At 36.4% G+C, this 18489-nt stretch overlaps 1 protein-coding gene across 2 annotated transcripts in view; it reads left to right on the top strand.

Moving 5' to 3' along the window:
- SCAPER (S-phase cyclin A associated protein in the ER) overlaps positions 1-18489 on the top strand; it is a 326131-nt gene that overhangs the window by 89917 nt on the left and 217725 nt on the right. For both annotated transcript variants that reach the window (XM_060174708.1, XM_007525770.2), the window contains one exon: positions 883-990. In XM_060174708.1, the coding sequence (XP_060030691.1) occupies positions 883-990 (108 nt within the window). The remainder of the gene's footprint in view (positions 1-882; positions 991-18489) is intronic.

Below are 18489 nucleotides of genomic sequence, written 5' to 3'. Positions count from 1 at the left end.
TGGGCAGTAGCGCAGTGGGTTAAGCACATGTGGTGTAAAGCGCAAGGACCACCTTAAGGATCCTGGTTCAAGCCCCCCAGCTCCCCACCTGCAAGGGAGTCACTTCACAGGCGGTGAAGCAGATCTGCAGGTGTCTGTCTTTCTCTCCCCCTCTCTGTCTTCCACTCCTCTCTCCATTTCTCTCCTATCCAATAACGACATCAATAATAATAACCATAACAATAATAAAAACAAGGGCAACAAAAAGGAAATAAATAATAAATATTAAAAATAAATAAATAAATAAATAAATTTTATTTGGTTTGTTCTTTCTGGTTTGGTTAGGACTAAGAAGTTTTTAAATATTTATTTATTGAATAGAGAAAAAGGTTAGGGGGAGACACACATATCAGCAATGCTGCTTCACCATTCATAAAGCCTCCCCTGCAGGTAGGGGCCAGGGGCTTGAGCTGGGTTCTCCAGCATTTTAACATGCACCACCACCTGGCCCCACTATGGGTTACTTTTCATGATCTTAAGGGCAAAGAAAAACATCAGCTTTTAGGAACAGCTCTACAAAATCCCAAAGCCTTAAGTTGCTGCTAAAATATATGTACACCTGCTTAATAATAGTTCAAGTAAATGCTTTGGGTATTGAGATACACACACAAAAAAGGGAAATATAATATTCTTGGTGCTGGAACTTGAACTTTGATAGAGGACGAGATTTCTTATGCATACCTTTTATGATCATTTGAGGCAGAGTTCTGAAGAAAATACTTTAAGCCTAATATGCTAATGGATAGTGATCTCAATTTGCAATCTCTATACTGGACTAAATGTGTAATATTTATAGTTAGGTAGACTTAATGTTGATTACATTGCTTGATTTTATACTTTCAGATCTCTTCAGAAGTTTATCTTTTTAGTCACATTAAAGGGAAAAAACACCAGCAAGCTGTGAGAGAGAATAGCAGTATCCAAGGACGTGAGCTTTCAGATGAAGAAGTGGTAAGGTTGACTTTTTTTAAAATTTACATATGATTATTGAGAATCTATATTATTATACAGGGCTGGGTGATGGCACACCTGGTTCAGTGCACATGATACAATGCACAAGGACCACAGTTCAAGACCCTGGTCCCCACATGCAGGGTTTGGAAAGCTTTGCAAGTGATGAAGCAGGGCTGCAGGTGTCTCTCTGTCTCTCTCCTTTTTATCACCTCCTTCCTTCTCAATTTCTGCCTGTCTCTAGCCAATAAATAAAGATTAAAAAAAAAGAACCTACTATATTTTCTTTTGCTATAACAAATTTCACATTCACACATTTTCTGTCTGTGATTTAAAACTAGCTATCTTTTAATAAGTATTACAGTATAGAATACAAATGTGTCATTCCCTTATGTACTTACAATAATATACTTAGTATATAGCATATAATTTAGCATCTCATGTACTACATTCACAATTACGGAATATGTAATTTAACCAGAAGCAAGAATTTAATAATTTTATGTGGTGTTTTGATATTCACATGATAGTAGAATTATTTAGAGATGCCCTACAATTTCCTGCAAAGTGGCTTATGCAAATTTCATATGAATTGATGATTTCCTGTTGGTCAACTAAAAAGCCTGAAAAAGGAATCCTTGATGATTATTTACCTACAATTTACTTACATGGAATTTAGAATTTTATAATTATTTTTATAAATATTTCTCTTTTTTGTTGTGCTGCTGCTTCTCCTTTTTTTCTTTGTTTCTTTTTTAATTTTTAAATTTTTTTATTTAAGAAAGGATAAATTAACAAAACCATAGTGTAGGAGGGGTACAACTCCACACAATTCCCACCACCCAATCTCCATATCCCACCCCCTCCCCTGATAGCTTTCCCATTCTCTATCCCTCTGGAAGCATGGACCCAGGGTCATTGTGGGTTGCAGAAGGTGGAAGGTCTGGCTTCTGTAATTGCTTCCTCACTGAACACGGGTGTTGACTGGTTGGTCCATACTCCCAGTCTGCCTCTCTCTTTCCCTAGTAGGGTGGGTCTCTGGGGAAGCAGAGCTCCAGGACACATTGGTGGGATCTTCAGTCCAGGGAAGCCTGGCGGGCATCCTGATGACATCTGGAACCTGGTGATTGAAAAGAGAGTTAACATACAAAGCCAAACAAATTGTTGAGCAATCATGGACCCAAAGCTTGGAATAGTGGAGAGGAAGTGTTAGGGGGGTACTCACTGCAAACTCTAGTGTACTTCTGCTTTCAGGTATATATTTTGCAGTAGTTTATGGATACATGTGAACATATGCTCTCTCACACAGAAACTGGTGTATATCTAGGTTTTGGGACTTTGTTAGAAAGTGAATCACCTGGGATGGAATTAGAGTATACTATGAAAGGAAAGGTCTCATCCGAGTAATGAAGCTGAAGGGTGGTTGTTGTTTTCGCCGGGCTGGCTTCACAGGCAGGTAACAGACGACCCGGGACTCCTGGCTGGGTTGTACGCAGTATCTCTTTATTCATGCAGGGTGCAGCGCAATCTATACCAAGCTAAGCTAAAACTAAAAAATCTACAAACAATCTTGTCCTTATAAATATACTAGCCCAGTAGGGTGGGAACAGGATGCGATGCAGAGAGGGTGGAGAGAAAAGTGACTGGTGAAAATCAGGGTATGACAAGGAGAGGGGGCGGAGCAGGCAAGAATTCTACCACTGAACCACCAATGCCCTGGAGGGAGGGTGGTGCTTGTTAACAGAGGTTATGTAAATAGAATACAGTGTTATGTAAATAGAATGCAGGGGGGATTAAACCAAATGAAACAGAAGGGGTTTTTAAAAGCAGAATTAGAAGCATACCAACAGGTTGTCATTCCACATGTGTCATTCCACTCTGGACACAGTCTGAAGTGAAGCATGTTGAGTTGGCAATCATTGTGTTGATTAGGTTGCGATCAGCAGATGCAATATTATTTGATATGGATTGGGAGAGGCATACGGGAAAGCGGGCCCTATCCAAGGGTTCTAGGACTGGGGGAAGTAGAGGCTCTATAGTGGAGATGTGAGGTTCCTGCTGTCTTAGGGTTCCAAAAGACAATCGATAGTTAATGTTATCATCACATTATTTGGTAATTGGGTTAACTTTGAAAAGTCCTTTTGTTAGGGTTTGCTGTACAGTACCCAGTATCTTGTATATAGCTGTGCTATTGGTTGCTTCTGATCTACTTGGTCTAGGCTTTTGAGAGAGTTCACATATCAGATATACAGCCTATATATTAAAAAGACTCAGTCTGTGTTTTAAAAAACTTCAAGACATACAATTAATTTTCCCCCTCTCATATTAATTAACTAGTGATTTATATGACTACATTTTACTAGTAGTGTACATAAACACCATTCCCACCACCAAAAGACTGTGACCCATCCCTCTCACCCACTCCCACCCCCCACTGGCTCAGGAAGCTGCATGTCTACCCCTCACCACAGGGTTTTTACTTTGGTGCCCTACTTACAATTTGGTCAGGTCCTGCTTTTAGTTTCCCTTTCAGATCTTCTTACTCAACTTCTGTTGATGAGTGGGATCATCCCATACTCATCTTTATCTTTCTGACTTAGCTCACTTAACATAATTCCTTCTAGCTTAAACTTTATGTAAGTGGCATCATTTTCTGCCTGAATTCTTTTATTCATACTTAAGGTGTGAGATTAATCCCTAATATTCATGTAAAACAATGCTTTTTTTTTTTTTTTTGCCTTTTTGTCATAGGAGAATGATACCAGGAGCACATTAGTAGCTGAAAGAAATTGGGTTTTTGATTTGTTAAGAGAAAGGAAAGTAGGGTGACTTACAAGGACTTTTCAGTTAAAAAAAAAACATTAGTAGACACATGAGTCTACACTTGTAATAAAATTATATAAAAGCAAAAAAAAAGATGATAGAAAGGACTCACTGAAGAATTAATACTTGAGGTAGGTGTTGGTATGGGGGCGTAAGGAAATGGAGGCTTTGGCCTGATGATGCTATGAGGTGATTCTAAGTTGCTTCTTATGATGGGAAAGGACTGGAGTTGGAGGTGAGACTGTTTTGCAGGCGCCTCACCTATATGAGGAGATGAGAAATTGTACCCATGTGTCAACAGCCGTACTGTAAACCATTAACCTCTTATAAACTGCTATGAAAATAATAACTACAAATAAAATAAATTTTATATTGATAGGAGTAATGCTACTATTTTCTTTTGAGTATTTCTTCTTCTTGAAGGAGAAACTATCCTTTGGGTTTTCTTCGTTGTAATTTCCTTCTCTTGAGAATTTTACTCTTCATCTTTATTGTTTACAATTCTGAAACAAATTGAAAACAAACTTAGTGAGACTGACACTTCCAATGACACCTTGGCACTGGATGTGGTGTGGTGACACAGTGTAAAAGCTGAAACAGCTCACCCAAAACATGCCATCGTGTAAAACATCTTCTCAAAAAATCAATTTTAATTAAAATATTTAGAAAAAAAAAGACTGCCACTTTGAGTTGGTTGCAAATTAGTATGTATCTCAACTAGTTTCTACCATTGACTTAAACTATGTAGGTGTTCTAAGATACAGTATTGCAGAATTTTTTAAAAATTATCTTTATTTTATTTATTACATAGAAACAGCCAGAAATGGAGGGAGAAGGGTGAGATAGAGGGAGAGAGGGAAAGAGGGAGAGAGGGAGAGAGAGAGAGATCCCAGCAGCCCTACTTCACCACTCGCAAAGCTTTCCCCTGCAGGCTATGATTAGGGGCTTGAACCTGGGTCGTTGTGCACTGTAACGTGTGTGCTCAGCCAGGTGTGCCACCGCCTGGCCCAGTGTAGAATTTTTTTAAAACCTGAATTATTCCTCTAGGTAGCCGCACTCATTAATGTCTTCTGTTAAGAATACAGTCTTAGGACTGGTGTAAGGATCCTGATTCGAGTCCCCAGCTCCCCACCGGCAGGGGAGTCACTTCACAGGCGGTGAAGCAGGTCTACCGGTGTGTCTATCTTTCTTGCCCCATCTGTCTTCCCCATCTCTCTCCATTTCTTTCTATCCTATCCAACAACAACAATAATAACCACAACAATAAACAACAAGGGCAACAAAAAGGGAATAAATAAATACAAAAATATTTAAAAAAAAGAATACAGTCTTATGTCCCATACTGAAAAATTTTAACAGCTCCATTAACTAAAATTTAATTATTTCTGTTATGAAGGCAATATTCTCATTCTAAATTCCAATTAAAAGTGCTCATGATGAAAATTTCTTGGTAACAACCCTAAGTACAGTTAATTTACAAAAAAAAAATATTAAAAATTTCTGGAGCACTATGCTGAAGCCTAAATTTTTATGTTGTTCTTTCAGTAACCCAGAGTTATGATGGAAAGATTGTCTAATTCATGAACTTTGGAAGAAAAAATGTGCCATATCACCTAGTTTTTATAACTAGAATAGCATAGTCTTGGAACTGGCTATGCTAGTTTGAGATTTGATTTATGTGTTTTTTTGTGTACCATTTCATCTTAAAATAATTCAATTTTTTTTCAGTTCTCACTTAATCCATGTAGTTGTTTTGGATTACAGTCCCTCCTGAAATATGTATCAGTATAACATGTGAATTATGTGATATAGAAAGACAATTTTATATTTACTCACGTGGAAGTTTCATTTTTAATCAGTGAAGGTACCTATAGTAAATATACTTGTTTTACTTAAGTTTATTACTTGTCATCTGTGATGTCTTTCTATTATATATACCTTTTTCGTGACCCTTCTTCTTTGACATCTAAGACTTTATTTATACCACCTCTGACCTAATAAAATTTTACCTTTGACCTTATGTACTTGACATATCAGATAACTTACTCTTGATCTCTGACACATTTTGTTCTGAGCCTATTAAACATAATAGGTAGCTGCCCAGCAACAGAGGTCTAGTTTTTTGTGTTTTCATTTTATTTGACTAGAAAATGTTTCTTGGAACATAAAACATAACTTGTTATACACTTGCTATTTTTATTCTATTTCATTCTCTTATAATTCCAATGAAAAGGTAGTTATTTGTAAAGTATTTGAAAAGAGTACTAGCTTAAAAACATTCTGAAATTTTTTTCATTTATTAAATTTATTTATGCAGCTCTGTTTTCACATTATCTAAATAGTTGATAAGAAATTGATAGTGATTTCTGTGGCAGCTACATGAAATACATTTAATACTATGCAAAGCTTAAAGCTAAAAGACAATGGAATCCATGTTTTTCTGTGAGACACCTTGGCTTTAAAAGCATGTAAATTATTGATGTTCTTTTTGTTAACTGTGTACTTAGAGAATACAGTTGTTTATTTCCATTTAGTTCTTGGAAAATATGAAAAGGATTCTCATGAAGGTTCTTATATTATAAAGTGGATATTTACAATCAAGGGTGATTTTTCAGTGTAAAGTTATGTTAACTTACATAATTGAAAAAAATGTGAAATTTTAAGCTAGTAAAAGACATCATTGTGTTTCATAAACTAAGCTTTGGCCAATGTTCCTGGCGTTAAGGTACAAGAACTAGTAGACTTTTGCCAGTAGTGATGACAGTTAAAGAAGAGATAATATTTAATAGATTTATTTGTTTGCCTTCACTTATAGAAGCAAACATATATACTTTCTTTTATAATCATGTTAGGAAATATTTTATTTGCCTTTCAACAGAAAATTAAATCAGATGAACAAACTACAACTAGAACTCACTGACGATAGATTGTGTTCACCTTCCTTCTTCTCCAGATCTCTACTGGCTGTGGTTTATACTACAGATATTATATGAAAACATCTTACTCTTTTTTACGGTACATAATTTTCAGTGCCATAAGCTGAGAGGGAAAGAGGGGGAGAGAGAGGAAGAGCGGGAGACGGAGAGAAGGAGAGAGGGAGAGGGAGAGGGAGAGGGAGGAGAGGAGAGGGACAGAGACCGAGACCGAGACCTGCAGCACTGCTTTACCATTCATAAAGCTTACCTCCCCTTGTTGGGGACCAGGGTTTTGAAATGGGTCCTTGCACATTATAACCCATGTATTCTGCCTAATGTGCCACTGCCTGGCCCCAAACTATGAATATCTCATTTTTGATAAGACTTCATTTTGTGATTGATAGATTCCTCTGAGTATCATCACACTAATATAAATGAAAAACTATCTTGGGAGTTGGACAGTAGCTCAGCAGGTTAAGTGCAGGTGACGCAAAGCGTAAGGACCAGCATAAGGATCCGGTTCAAGCCCCTGGCTCCCCACCTGCAGGCGAGTCGATTCACAAGTGGTGAAGCAGGTCTGCTGGTGTTTATCTTTCTCTCCCCCTCTTGTCTTCCCTTCCTCTCTCCATTTCTCTCTGTCCTATCCAACAATGACGACATCAATAACAACAACAATAATAAAACAAGAGCAAAAAAAAAGGGAATAAATAAATATTTTAAAAATTATCATATAGCTTATATCTTGACATCATTGATTTATAAAAGATAGAAAGCCACAATTTCTCATTCCAGGTCATGTTAGCTTGGCATGACTAAAACTAGCTGCTTTTATATATCCACACAGTACAAGCTGATATTTTCTTTTTCTTTTTTTATTAACAAAAGCCATGTTTAATAGTAAAATGTTTTTATTTATACTATTTGAAATGAGGGAAATCTTTTTCTCTTCAACATTATAACAAAGTGTTATTTGAGGATTGCAGATTCTAGTAGTAAGATTTTTTTGAAAAAATTTTTTCACTAAATAATACATCTACAATTTTATATAAGCTTTTCCACCCAATTACTACTATGGCCAATAAACTTTTTCCACATTTGAGCCGTTCTTTACCACTTATGAACTATTACTAGCTAAAACTCTAAGTGTTCCTTAAAAGAAACTTGAGATTTTCATTTTCACAGTGAACCTGTTTGAGCAAAACTATGTCATTACTACCACATAAATTAAGAGAAAGAATGAAATAAGCAAAAGTAGTATGCATACGATCAGTAGATTATCTGACATAATGGTTTGACTACTCCTAAGGAAAAAGCCCCAAAGTATACTAGGTTTGGCATTTTCCTGCATGCTTGAAATCATAGTGTACTCAAAGTCATCAGTAAAAATGGCAGTATAAATAAGTACAAAACAATGTTATATCTAGCAGGTGGTAGTCTTCATAGCCAAGATAGAAAGACAATTCTATATAAAATTGTTAATAGGCTTAACATGCTTAATTGTCTAATAATCATCTGTTTCTCAAAAGCTAGAGGCAGAAGATATAAGTACTCAGTGACTGACATTAGTTGCTTTGAGAAAACCCCAAATGATTATATTCCAAAAAAAAAAAAAAAATCAGCAATAAAGAGAAAGACATAATGCACTGTATCTCTTTTAACTTACAGTAGACCTTTTATTCAGAGGGCAATTCTGATTTTCACGGTCTTAGTTTCTTTTGTTTAGAAAAGAACCCTGTTATGCGAATAGTTGGTATAAATCAAATCACTTTTCCCCACAGAATGTCATTTCAGTACATAAGCTGATATTTTCTTATATGGCTTTTCTGTGTCACCTGTGAGGAGTTGCAGGAGGGCGACCTTGGATGGCATTAACAGACTGGCACAGCACTGATGGCTATCTCAGAGCTGTTCTTGCAGTTGGATGATAGGAGGATCCGAAACAGGATCAGGGCAAGAGAAATTTATACTACGGAACCTGCTTCTGTTTGACTGTGCTTTCAGTGTCTCGTAGTCTGTACTTCATGTAGAGTTTCACGTGTGCATTATCTCGACATTCTTAATGTAACAATTTCATGTGGAAGAAATAAAAGAAGTGAAGATTTCCCTGACAGTGAAGATAGTTTAACATTTTCCCAGTGCAGGCTATATAGTTCTCTTTAGTAAATAATGGATTATAAATGCTTTTATTTTAATGAAGATTTTTATGATACTCTTTATCTAAAATTCAGTGGTCAGGTTTTTAGTCTCAAAATGACACAATTATTGAAGAGCAAGGAATGTTCACCTTGACCCAGAGGTACTGAATCTTAGTAATGATTATTCTGACAGTTTGACATCTTTTGTCATTCGCTCCATGACAACTTTTGTTCTTTCAGGAAGATTGCAGAGATAAAACACAACTTTCAGAATTCAACAATTTGGTCTTATGCTTTAAGAAATGTGTGTATGTGTGTGTGTGTGTGTGTGTGTGTGTGTGTGTATGTGTGTGTGTATATATATATATATATATATATATATATATATATTCAGATTATGTAATATTTCAGTATCAGGAAGTAATTTGACAATTCCATAGTACTGTCATTTAAATAAATTGATGTAACTCTTTTTTCTTTCTTCATGTTTAGAAAAAAGGAGGGATACAAACGAAGTGTCTGTAGTAGGACCAAGATTCAGAGACTGGAGCTCAATTCTTAGGTTTAGTAGTGAGACATTAGTAGATAAGTCAAAAACAAAAAATGAAGAACTAGCAATGTAACATACATTAAAGAATATGGGGGATAAGAGGTGGCACGCCTGCTTAAGTGCTCACATTACAGTGCACAAGGACCCAGGTTCAAGCCTCTGGTACCCGCTTGCAGGGAGAAAGCTTCATGAGTGCTGAAGCAGGATTGCAGGTGTGTCTCTTTCTCTCTCTTCTATTTTCCCCTCCCCTGTCAATTTTTCTCTGTCTTCATCCAATAATAAATAAATAAATAACCCAAGAACATGGAGAAAATAACTAAAAAAGTTGCCTCTGGGTTAGGGAAAGAAGTGAGGAATATCGAGAGAAATACACTTTCCATGAACCATTGATTGTTTGACTGATTAGTTAATTAATTTTGTTTACCAGAGCACTGCATAGCTATGGTTTATGGTGGTGTAGTGGATTGAACCTGGGACCTCAGAATCTCAGGCATGCCAGTCTTTTTGCATAACATAAGCTACTTCTATGCCCTTGATGGTTTAGATAATGTATATGAGTTACTCTGATAAAAGGCAAAGCACTTAATAATGTAAATTTGGGCCAAGAGCAAATTAGTTCACTTAGTGTGTTTCCTCTGTTATGTGCAGGACCCAAGTTTAGGCCTGGCCCCTACTACAGTGAAGGAAGCTTCGGTGTTGCGCCGTCTTGCTCTCGGTCTCTATATCTTCCTCTGTCTTTCTGTCTGAAAAAGGCCAACGCAGTGAAGCCCCAGCGATGACAAACAATATAAAATACATGGGATCTTCTGTTTTTCCCCTTGGTTTTGTTCTTTAAAATAACATAAATGAATGCATCTGCAATCATAAAGTCTAACATAGTGAAATTTGGGCCAACTACATTCTAAATTCTTCTCTTTTTTTAAATTTCTGTACCATTCTTTGATGCCATTACAAGAGTTCAAATATAGTATCCTGTAGTTGGAGATGGTTTAGTGAGATCTCTTCAGGAAAGCACATCCATTAAAAAAAAAATTTCCAAATATTTATTTGATAAGACAGAGAGAAATTGAGAGTGGAAAGGGAGATAGGGGGGTACAGAGGAAGACACCTACAGCACTTCCTCCCTCGTGAAGCTTTCACCCTGCGGGTGGAGACTGAGAGCTTGAACCTGAATCCTTTTATAGTGTAACATGTGTTCTCAAATGAGTGAACCACCACCCAGTCCCAGCACATGCATTCTTAAATTTGAATTGACTTTTTGGCATTATTGAAATGACCCAAGAACAGATGAATTAAGACATGGATAACTTACTCTTGCCACGTTTCAGCTGTTTTAATCAACCTATAAGATTTATGTTTTTGAAATATAAAGCAACCCGTAGATTTTATATGGGTTAGTTAGTAACTTGGCATTTTATGCCTAATAAAAGGCTTTTTATCCTGTTGATTTTCTGAGTTTGCTATTATAATTAATTTTCAAGTTTTTATGATGTTTTTATCATGTTGAGGGGGTTGACTTTTAACTCCCATTTTGTAAGATCTTTATATGTTTATATCTTTTTTCTTTATATATTTTTCCTGGAACAGTTTGCATTAATATAGATTCATGTCATCTTTGAGACTTTGGTTTAACATTTCTATAAAATTATATATGTTCCTAGGGATATATTTTTATTTTGATTTGTAGTTAAGTAAATACAGTTTAAAATTTGCCATCATTTAAATATTAATTACTTTCTTATATAAGATAATGACACAGGAAGAGAGAGAGAGAGGAGCTCCAGTGGCACAATCTGCGTGCGGTACTTACACAAAGAGAGAGAGAGAGAGAGAGAGAGAGAGACAGATTGATCGTGTGAATAGAGTCCAGCTCAGCTCTGGCATAATGTGGCACTGGGCATTGGACCTAGGGGACCTCTGGAGCTTCTTTCTTCTTGGCAAATTTGAATAATGTTCTATTGGTATTTTTTGCAGTTGTTTCTTGGCTTTAACATCAACTTGATTAATAGAATCTCAAAGCAAGTTAAACTTTTCTAATGCTGAAAATGTCTCTTAGAAGTCTTTATTTGACAATAATAGATGAACTAGATTTCATTCAATATTTTTGTGACATATCTTTATCTACTTAAAAAATTTTTTGTTGACATTCAGTATATATATACAAAATAGTACATATGATATATATATGTTGCTTGTAGAATAAGAATAAAATAAGCATCTGTTTACCTAATGCTCAAGATTAGTGAGAATTTCCTGGTAAGAAATTCTGGTTTTGTTTGTATGTTCCTTTGTTTATGAAGTAAAATTTTAATATATACATATAGCTTAACTCTTTTTCCACTTGGTATTGTAGTGCCTAGATTTATTTAAATTGGAAATTTGTTGTTGTTTTTAAAAATGTTTTGAAGTATAACTCCCATGCATTGTTCAGCATTTATTTTTAAGTTTATAGTTTAATGAACTTTAGTACATTTGTGCTCCATGAAATCAATTATGATAATCCAGGTAGTGAAAATACTTCAGTAAATTTTATCTACTTACTTCATTGCTTATTTTATTCCTACTTTTAAGAGAGGACATTGAAATCTCTGGTTTCAGTTGTAAATTTTCTTTTTTATTTTTTTCTTCCTCTCTCTCTCTCTCTCTCTCTCTTCTTTTTAATACTTCAACCAGTTTCTGCTTCAGGTACTTCAAGAGCTATGTTATTAGTTGCACAAGTCCTAATAATGCCCATTAGATATACTGACTCTTTTATTATCAGGAAATGACCACCATTACTTCTGGTAGTATTCTTTGCTACCTTGTCTTATATACATATAGCCATTCCACCTTTCTTTATGCCAGTCCTTGCTCTTTGTGCCACCTGCACTTAACCCACTGCGCTACCGCCCGACTCCCCCATTTCACCTTTCTTAACTAGTTACAGAACATTATATCTCTTTCTACCCTTTTATTATCTATAAATTTAGATTTTTCACATGTATTTTTTCTAAAACATTTAAAAGTTAACTGACTATATTTCCTCTAGCTTTTCTCACAGGGGCTTTCAAAAGCACTCAGCTGGAAAGCTCTGGCTCTTACTGTGAGAACTATCATCCCTTTGACCACACAATATGCAGTAAACTGCTACAGGAATTTTATTGAAATGACTTCTGATTGCTAAATTTGAAATCTTAGAATTCTGAGAAGCCATTTTATTACACAGTTTGGCTCAATACAACCAAACTGTTCACGTTTACAGTTTTGAGCTCAGCCCTTTCTCCATCTTTACAATATGACAAATTAATCAGCTTGTTGAACTCGGGGCTTTTCTTTGAGTCATCTATTAAACCTGAGATCAGAAGGGAACATCAGAATCTGCAAAAGAAGTCTTTACCTCATTTATCATCTCCACCTGCCAGGAAGCTGATGGAGTATTTGTAATTGTCACTGAGTGGCAGGGGGACAGATGGTAGCCTATCATCCTTATCAGAAGATGGCCTTTTCTTCTTTTGCATGGTGTCTGTTTCACAGTATTTCATTTGCTTCATTTTTCTCCTCTGTCACTTCAAATAATATATTGATTGTGACTGATATAAACATGAGTGTGTCCTACACCTGTAGAAAGAAACCTTGGCAGAGTGCACTCTTTTGTATGATTAAAATAACCCATCAAGCTAAAAAAGTTGTCATTGTCTTGCATTTATCAAAATAAGGTTGTCCTAAAGAACATGATTTAGACAGAAGACGCTATATTCTTTATTTCATTTCATATTTATAATTTGGCTAAATTTAAATTTATTGCAATATAATGAGACTGAAACTTTTAATTCCCATGTTTAAAGTGTTGTGCTATCTGCATTAGTCTAGGTAGCAGGGAAAAACAGACAAGTGGGACACCATCTCTCATAAACTTCACAGTTTAATTTAAGTATGAATAACTAAACTTTATTTTGGTGCTTTCACTTTTGAATAGACTATGGGTACAATCTGTGGGCACTTGATTCGGTATGTTTGATCCCATTTAAAGAAATCTGTCATTACCATTAGTTTTCCTCTGAGCTCTTTCTAGAGTAGAATCTGCTAGAATATTATTTGGAGGAATGATATCAGTCAAAATAATAGTTCTCTACATGTTATTTTAGTCTAATTCTGAGGTAAACTCTGACACCCAGAGAATCATATCTCCTTAACTTATAAAGCAGTTAACGTAAGACTATGATACAGAATAGGTCATGAATTAAAATTAAATAAGCTAAATTGTAATTTACTGTTTGCAATATGCCTGTGAGGGTGGTATTCAAAGTATATGGTAGAGAGTCATCATAAAGTGGCCTCTTGTTTTACTAAAGCATTCCATTATTTCTTTAATTTTAATATTTGTTACCTCATTTTTTTCCTAACTCCCCCCTTTTTTTTCCTATTTGCTCTCTACTTCTCCCTCATTACTTACTCCTCTAATTCTTGTCATCATCTGCAGAAACAATACAAATAGGTTCCAATCCCCCAAGTAGCTAGCATTTCTCAGTCTTCATTTTAGGCAAAGAGGAAATGTAAAATGCCCTCTACTTATTTATTCTGTTTGCTGGTATATAGGGAACGCTAGAAGACCCTGGTTTTTCAAAGAAAAATGCATTTTTATTGCAGCTATTAAACCTTCTACAAAGGTGACATGTTTAAACTGTTTTGATTTAGAAAAGTTAGTACTCTTAAGAATTCTCAATTCTGTATTATAATATTTTTAGATAAAGGTAAACAGATCCTTATTTTGATTTACAACATTTAAAAATATTGATACCCTAGTTTAGAAAGTTCTAGTAATGGCATTTTAGTAAAATTCAGTATGTGTCATTTATATTTTCTTGCTTAAGCTATTTTTAGAACTTTATGTTCTTTTTCTCAAAGATCATGAACTCATCTATAGCTTAATTTTTTCATGTCTCTTTTGAAAATTAAAAAACTATGTGAACCTAGAGGAATCTGATAGAATATCAAGGTCATAAACCTCAGTATGAATTATTCCATTTAATATGGTAAATTATGTTAGGAAGGCCAGAGATTTGGTCAAGTGTGCCATAAAAGGTAATTAAAAGAATTAGAAGTGTATAAGGTTTGATGAGATCATGTCTGTATAGGTATTGGTTTCCTTGTGTGCATTGTTAGTATTTCATATTGTAGTAATATTGTTTAAGTGAAAATTCATAATCGTGACTTTAAAATGACTTAAAGTGTGTGGGGTGTGTGTGTGTGTTGACCTTCATTAATTAGCTTTTTGTATTGTTACATTGATTCTTAGAAACTAGAGTTTATTGACTATTTTCTTTATCATAGTAGAGTGGAAACTGAGGCTGAGAAAAGTGCTTTGCAGCATGTATCCTTACGTAACTCTCTTTATTATTTAACTGACTTCTATTTTGTCAGTCTGCTCATTAGTGCCTAGAGGAAAAACATTGCCTTCTTTTAATGCTTACTTAAAATAAATGACCAATATCAGATAGGCAGAATGACCAATTACGACTTAGCAATAGGAAAGTTGAACTTGACCAGGATTCTGTGAGATTAGGAATTATATTTTTCTAATTAAGAAAGAAGGAAATCTAGGGACCTTTGGTATTATTTATGATTCTGATTGATTTATATTTTGATATCAAATTTTGAAAATGTCTAAATCATAGATACTGTATCTCAGAGAATGTACTTAAAAATATGTCAACCAAAGCACTGCTCAACTCTGGCTAATTGTGGTGCTGCAGATTGATTCTAGGGTCTCTGAGCCTCAGGCCTGAACATCTATTGCATAAACTGTTATTTTTCCCACTCTTATATATAAATTTTTTCTTTTGACTATGGCCTAGGAGAACTGTGTATATTTTACTTATTTTTTTTTCTCATTCTCCTATAGAAAAAGTTAGGCTACAACAACTGTTACTGTATGTAGCTCAGCCTTCTATTCTTTAAAGAGATTGCTTTTTCTTGCATCTTCCTACTAGTATCAATTTTATGATGAAAGTATTATTTTCTTTGTAGAAAACTTGAGAAAAATAATGCTTACTATTAACATTTTGAATCTGTTTTCTCTTTGTAAGTGAATATATAAAGCTTCTACACTTATTTGTGTATAAAATACACTGTGTAGAGGTGAAGCTTAATTTTTTTATTTACCATTATATGACAAATGTTTTTCACATCATTACTGTTGTTTAAAATTAGTCAAGCCTATATAATACCATCATAATACATGTGTTATATCTTGTATTATCAGTTTCCTACTGCTGCAGTGAATATTCGTAAAGAAAAAAAACATATTTTGGGCCTTTTTTTTTTTTTTTAACCAGAGTACTGTTCAACTCTGGTTTATGGTGGTGCAGGGAATTGAACCTGGGACTTTGGAGCCTCTTTGCATAACCATTATGCTGACTTAATGTGTTGGGTTTCATTTGTTTGGTGTGTGTGTTGTTGTATTTGACAGTAAGACTGAGCATGTGACTAGCTGATTGTATGTATACAACAAAGACAGGGTTGCCATTTTCAGATGGCCAGAGCTGTAGTTAACTTGATTGCAAGCATCACTTCAGGGCCAGTACAAATAACTCACTTGAATAGTGTACTGCTTTGCCATGTGCACAACCCAGGTTTGAGCTTGGTCCCCACAATATTGAAGGAAGATTTGGTACTGTGGTCTCTTTGACTCTGGTTCTCTACTCTATCTGAAATAAGAAAAAAAATAAAATAAAACAGTACTTTACATAGGAGAGAGGAGCTTACTGTGTTTTCTTTTTTTTTTTTTTTTAAATATTTTATTTTATTTATTTATTCCCTTTTGTTGCCCTTGTTGTTTTATTGTTGTAGTTATTGTTGTTGTCGTCGTTGTTGGATAGGACAGAGAGAAACGGAGAGAGGAGGGGAAGACAGAGAGGGGGAGAGAAAGATAGACACCTGCAGACCTGCTTCACCGCCTGTGAAGCGACTCCCCTGCAGGTGGGGAGCCGGGGTTCGAGCCGGGATCCTTATGCCGGTCCTTGTGCTTTGCGCCACCTGCGCTTAACCCGCTGCGCTACAGCCCGACTCCCGCTTACTGTGTTTTCATGTCCTCACCTGTTCCTTGAGGTTTTAAGAAAAAATACCATCAAAGATCAGAGTTTGAAGGTTGGGTTAGGACTCAGGGCAGGGCTCACATCATAGCCGGAACCTAAAACTATGAGTAGGGAGTCAGTGATTAAGGAATTCATTCTCATGAGGTGGGTGACTGCTGAGGGTGGATTCAAGTGGAAGGGAGTGCTGCATACCTGTGTGCACACTGCATGCTAGATCCTGAGCAGCAAGGTGGCTTGCAGATCCTACTAGAAGGATGTGCTTTCTATCTTGAGCAGTGTGAATGTAGAATTATGTGGAGCAGATTAGAACTTGTTACTCTAACTGGTTTCATAAAGCAGAACCCGAGTCTTTTGGTCAGCATTGTTTCTTAGGAGATTCAGTTTAGTCATCATTCTTCAACTGCCAGTTTACATTTGCTCTGCCTCATAGACTCAAATACAAGATGACCAGTCAAGGACTTATAGGGTGGAGCTGTGGCAACCTAGTCCCTGAAAGTTGACTCTCCCTCCAAAAACAAACATTACAACAAAATAACTGAACAGATCTCATAAAAAAGCAGCTGGGATTTCTGGTAAAGAAAGGAACATAACTAATCTGAAGATTGCATGTGGACAGTGGGAGCAGAAGGGGAAGGAGCAAGAGACTTCGAGCAAAAACAAACATTGTGTTGCCGTGGGTGCCATATTTGCAATTGCTTTGAGTCTGTGTGGTGGATTTAAAGGAAAGGGCCCATGTGTGCTCTATAGGATGCACCACCACCTCAGCTGGGTCCATGAAAATGCCCAGGAACCAAGTGGCTTAAGAAAAGGAATTTGGGTCTGCTGTTTAGAGCTGTAGAAGCCATGGACTCTTGAATGAACCCCAGGGGACCATATGGGGGAATCAGGGAGTGGAACACTGTATACTGTGGCAGCTGGAACTCAACCCAACTTTTATTTATTTATTTTTTATTTTTTATTTAAGAAAGGATTAATTAACAAAACCATAGGGTAGGAGGGGTACAATTCCACACAATTACCACCACCCAATCTCCATATCCCACCCCCTCCCCTGATAGCTTTCCCATTCTCCATCCCTCTGGGAGCATGGACCCAGGGTCATTGTGGGTTGCAGAAGGTAGAAGGTCTGGCTTCTGTAATTGCTTCCCCGCTGAACATGGGCGTTGACTGGTCAGTCCATATTCCCAGTCTGCCTCTCTCTTTCCCTAGTAGGGTGGGTCTCTGGGGAAACAGAGCTCCAGGACACATTGGTGGGGTCTTCAGTCTAGGGAAGCCTGGCCGGCATCCTGATGGCATCTGGAACCTGGTGACTGAAAAGAGAGTTAACATGCGAAGCCAAACAAATTGTTGAGCAATCATGGACCCAAAGCTTTCAACCCAACTTTAAGGTGTCCTATTGCTATAGAGACCCTGGTGATGGGGTCAGACTCCACTATAGGAGAAAAGAGTGGCTTGGAGATCACAGCAGAATTCCCAGTTTCAGAAATCAGTTGGTGAAAAGAGGAAGACCTGAGACGAACCCCGAACCCCCCCCCCCAATAGGACTCTGTTTAAGGGACATCAGGCACCAGACTACTTCACTTTTTTTTTTAACTTTTATTATCTTTGTTTATTGGATTGAATCAGAAATTTGGAGGGAAGGGGAAGATAGAGAGGAAATGAGACAGAGAAACATCTGCAGCACTGCTTCACTGCTCACGAAGCTTTCCCCTTGCAGGTGGGGACTGTGGGCTTGAACCCAGGTCCTTGCATACTGTAACACGTGGCCCCCATACTTCATTTCTTCAGTACTACTTTCCTCCCCACTTAACTCACATACCAAGCAAAAAATTCATCGCCACCTGCTGGCCAACAACAGAAATGATAAAAGATGAGTAAAACTAGGAAAATCTTCACATTGGGAAATCAAGATGGTCAGGTATCTAATGATGGGGATCCAGAACTCCCTTGTGAGGAAATTTGAAGATATACAAAGCTCTCACCTTACTATGGAGAAATGGGTT

Source organism: Erinaceus europaeus, chromosome 16 (genome assembly GCF_950295315.1).
Source record: "Erinaceus europaeus chromosome 16, mEriEur2.1, whole genome shotgun sequence".
Classification (NCBI taxonomy): Eukaryota; Metazoa; Chordata; class Mammalia; order Eulipotyphla; family Erinaceidae; genus Erinaceus; species Erinaceus europaeus.
The sequence above is the reverse complement of the archived record's forward strand: the minus strand, read 5'-3'. Positions and strand labels throughout refer to the sequence as shown.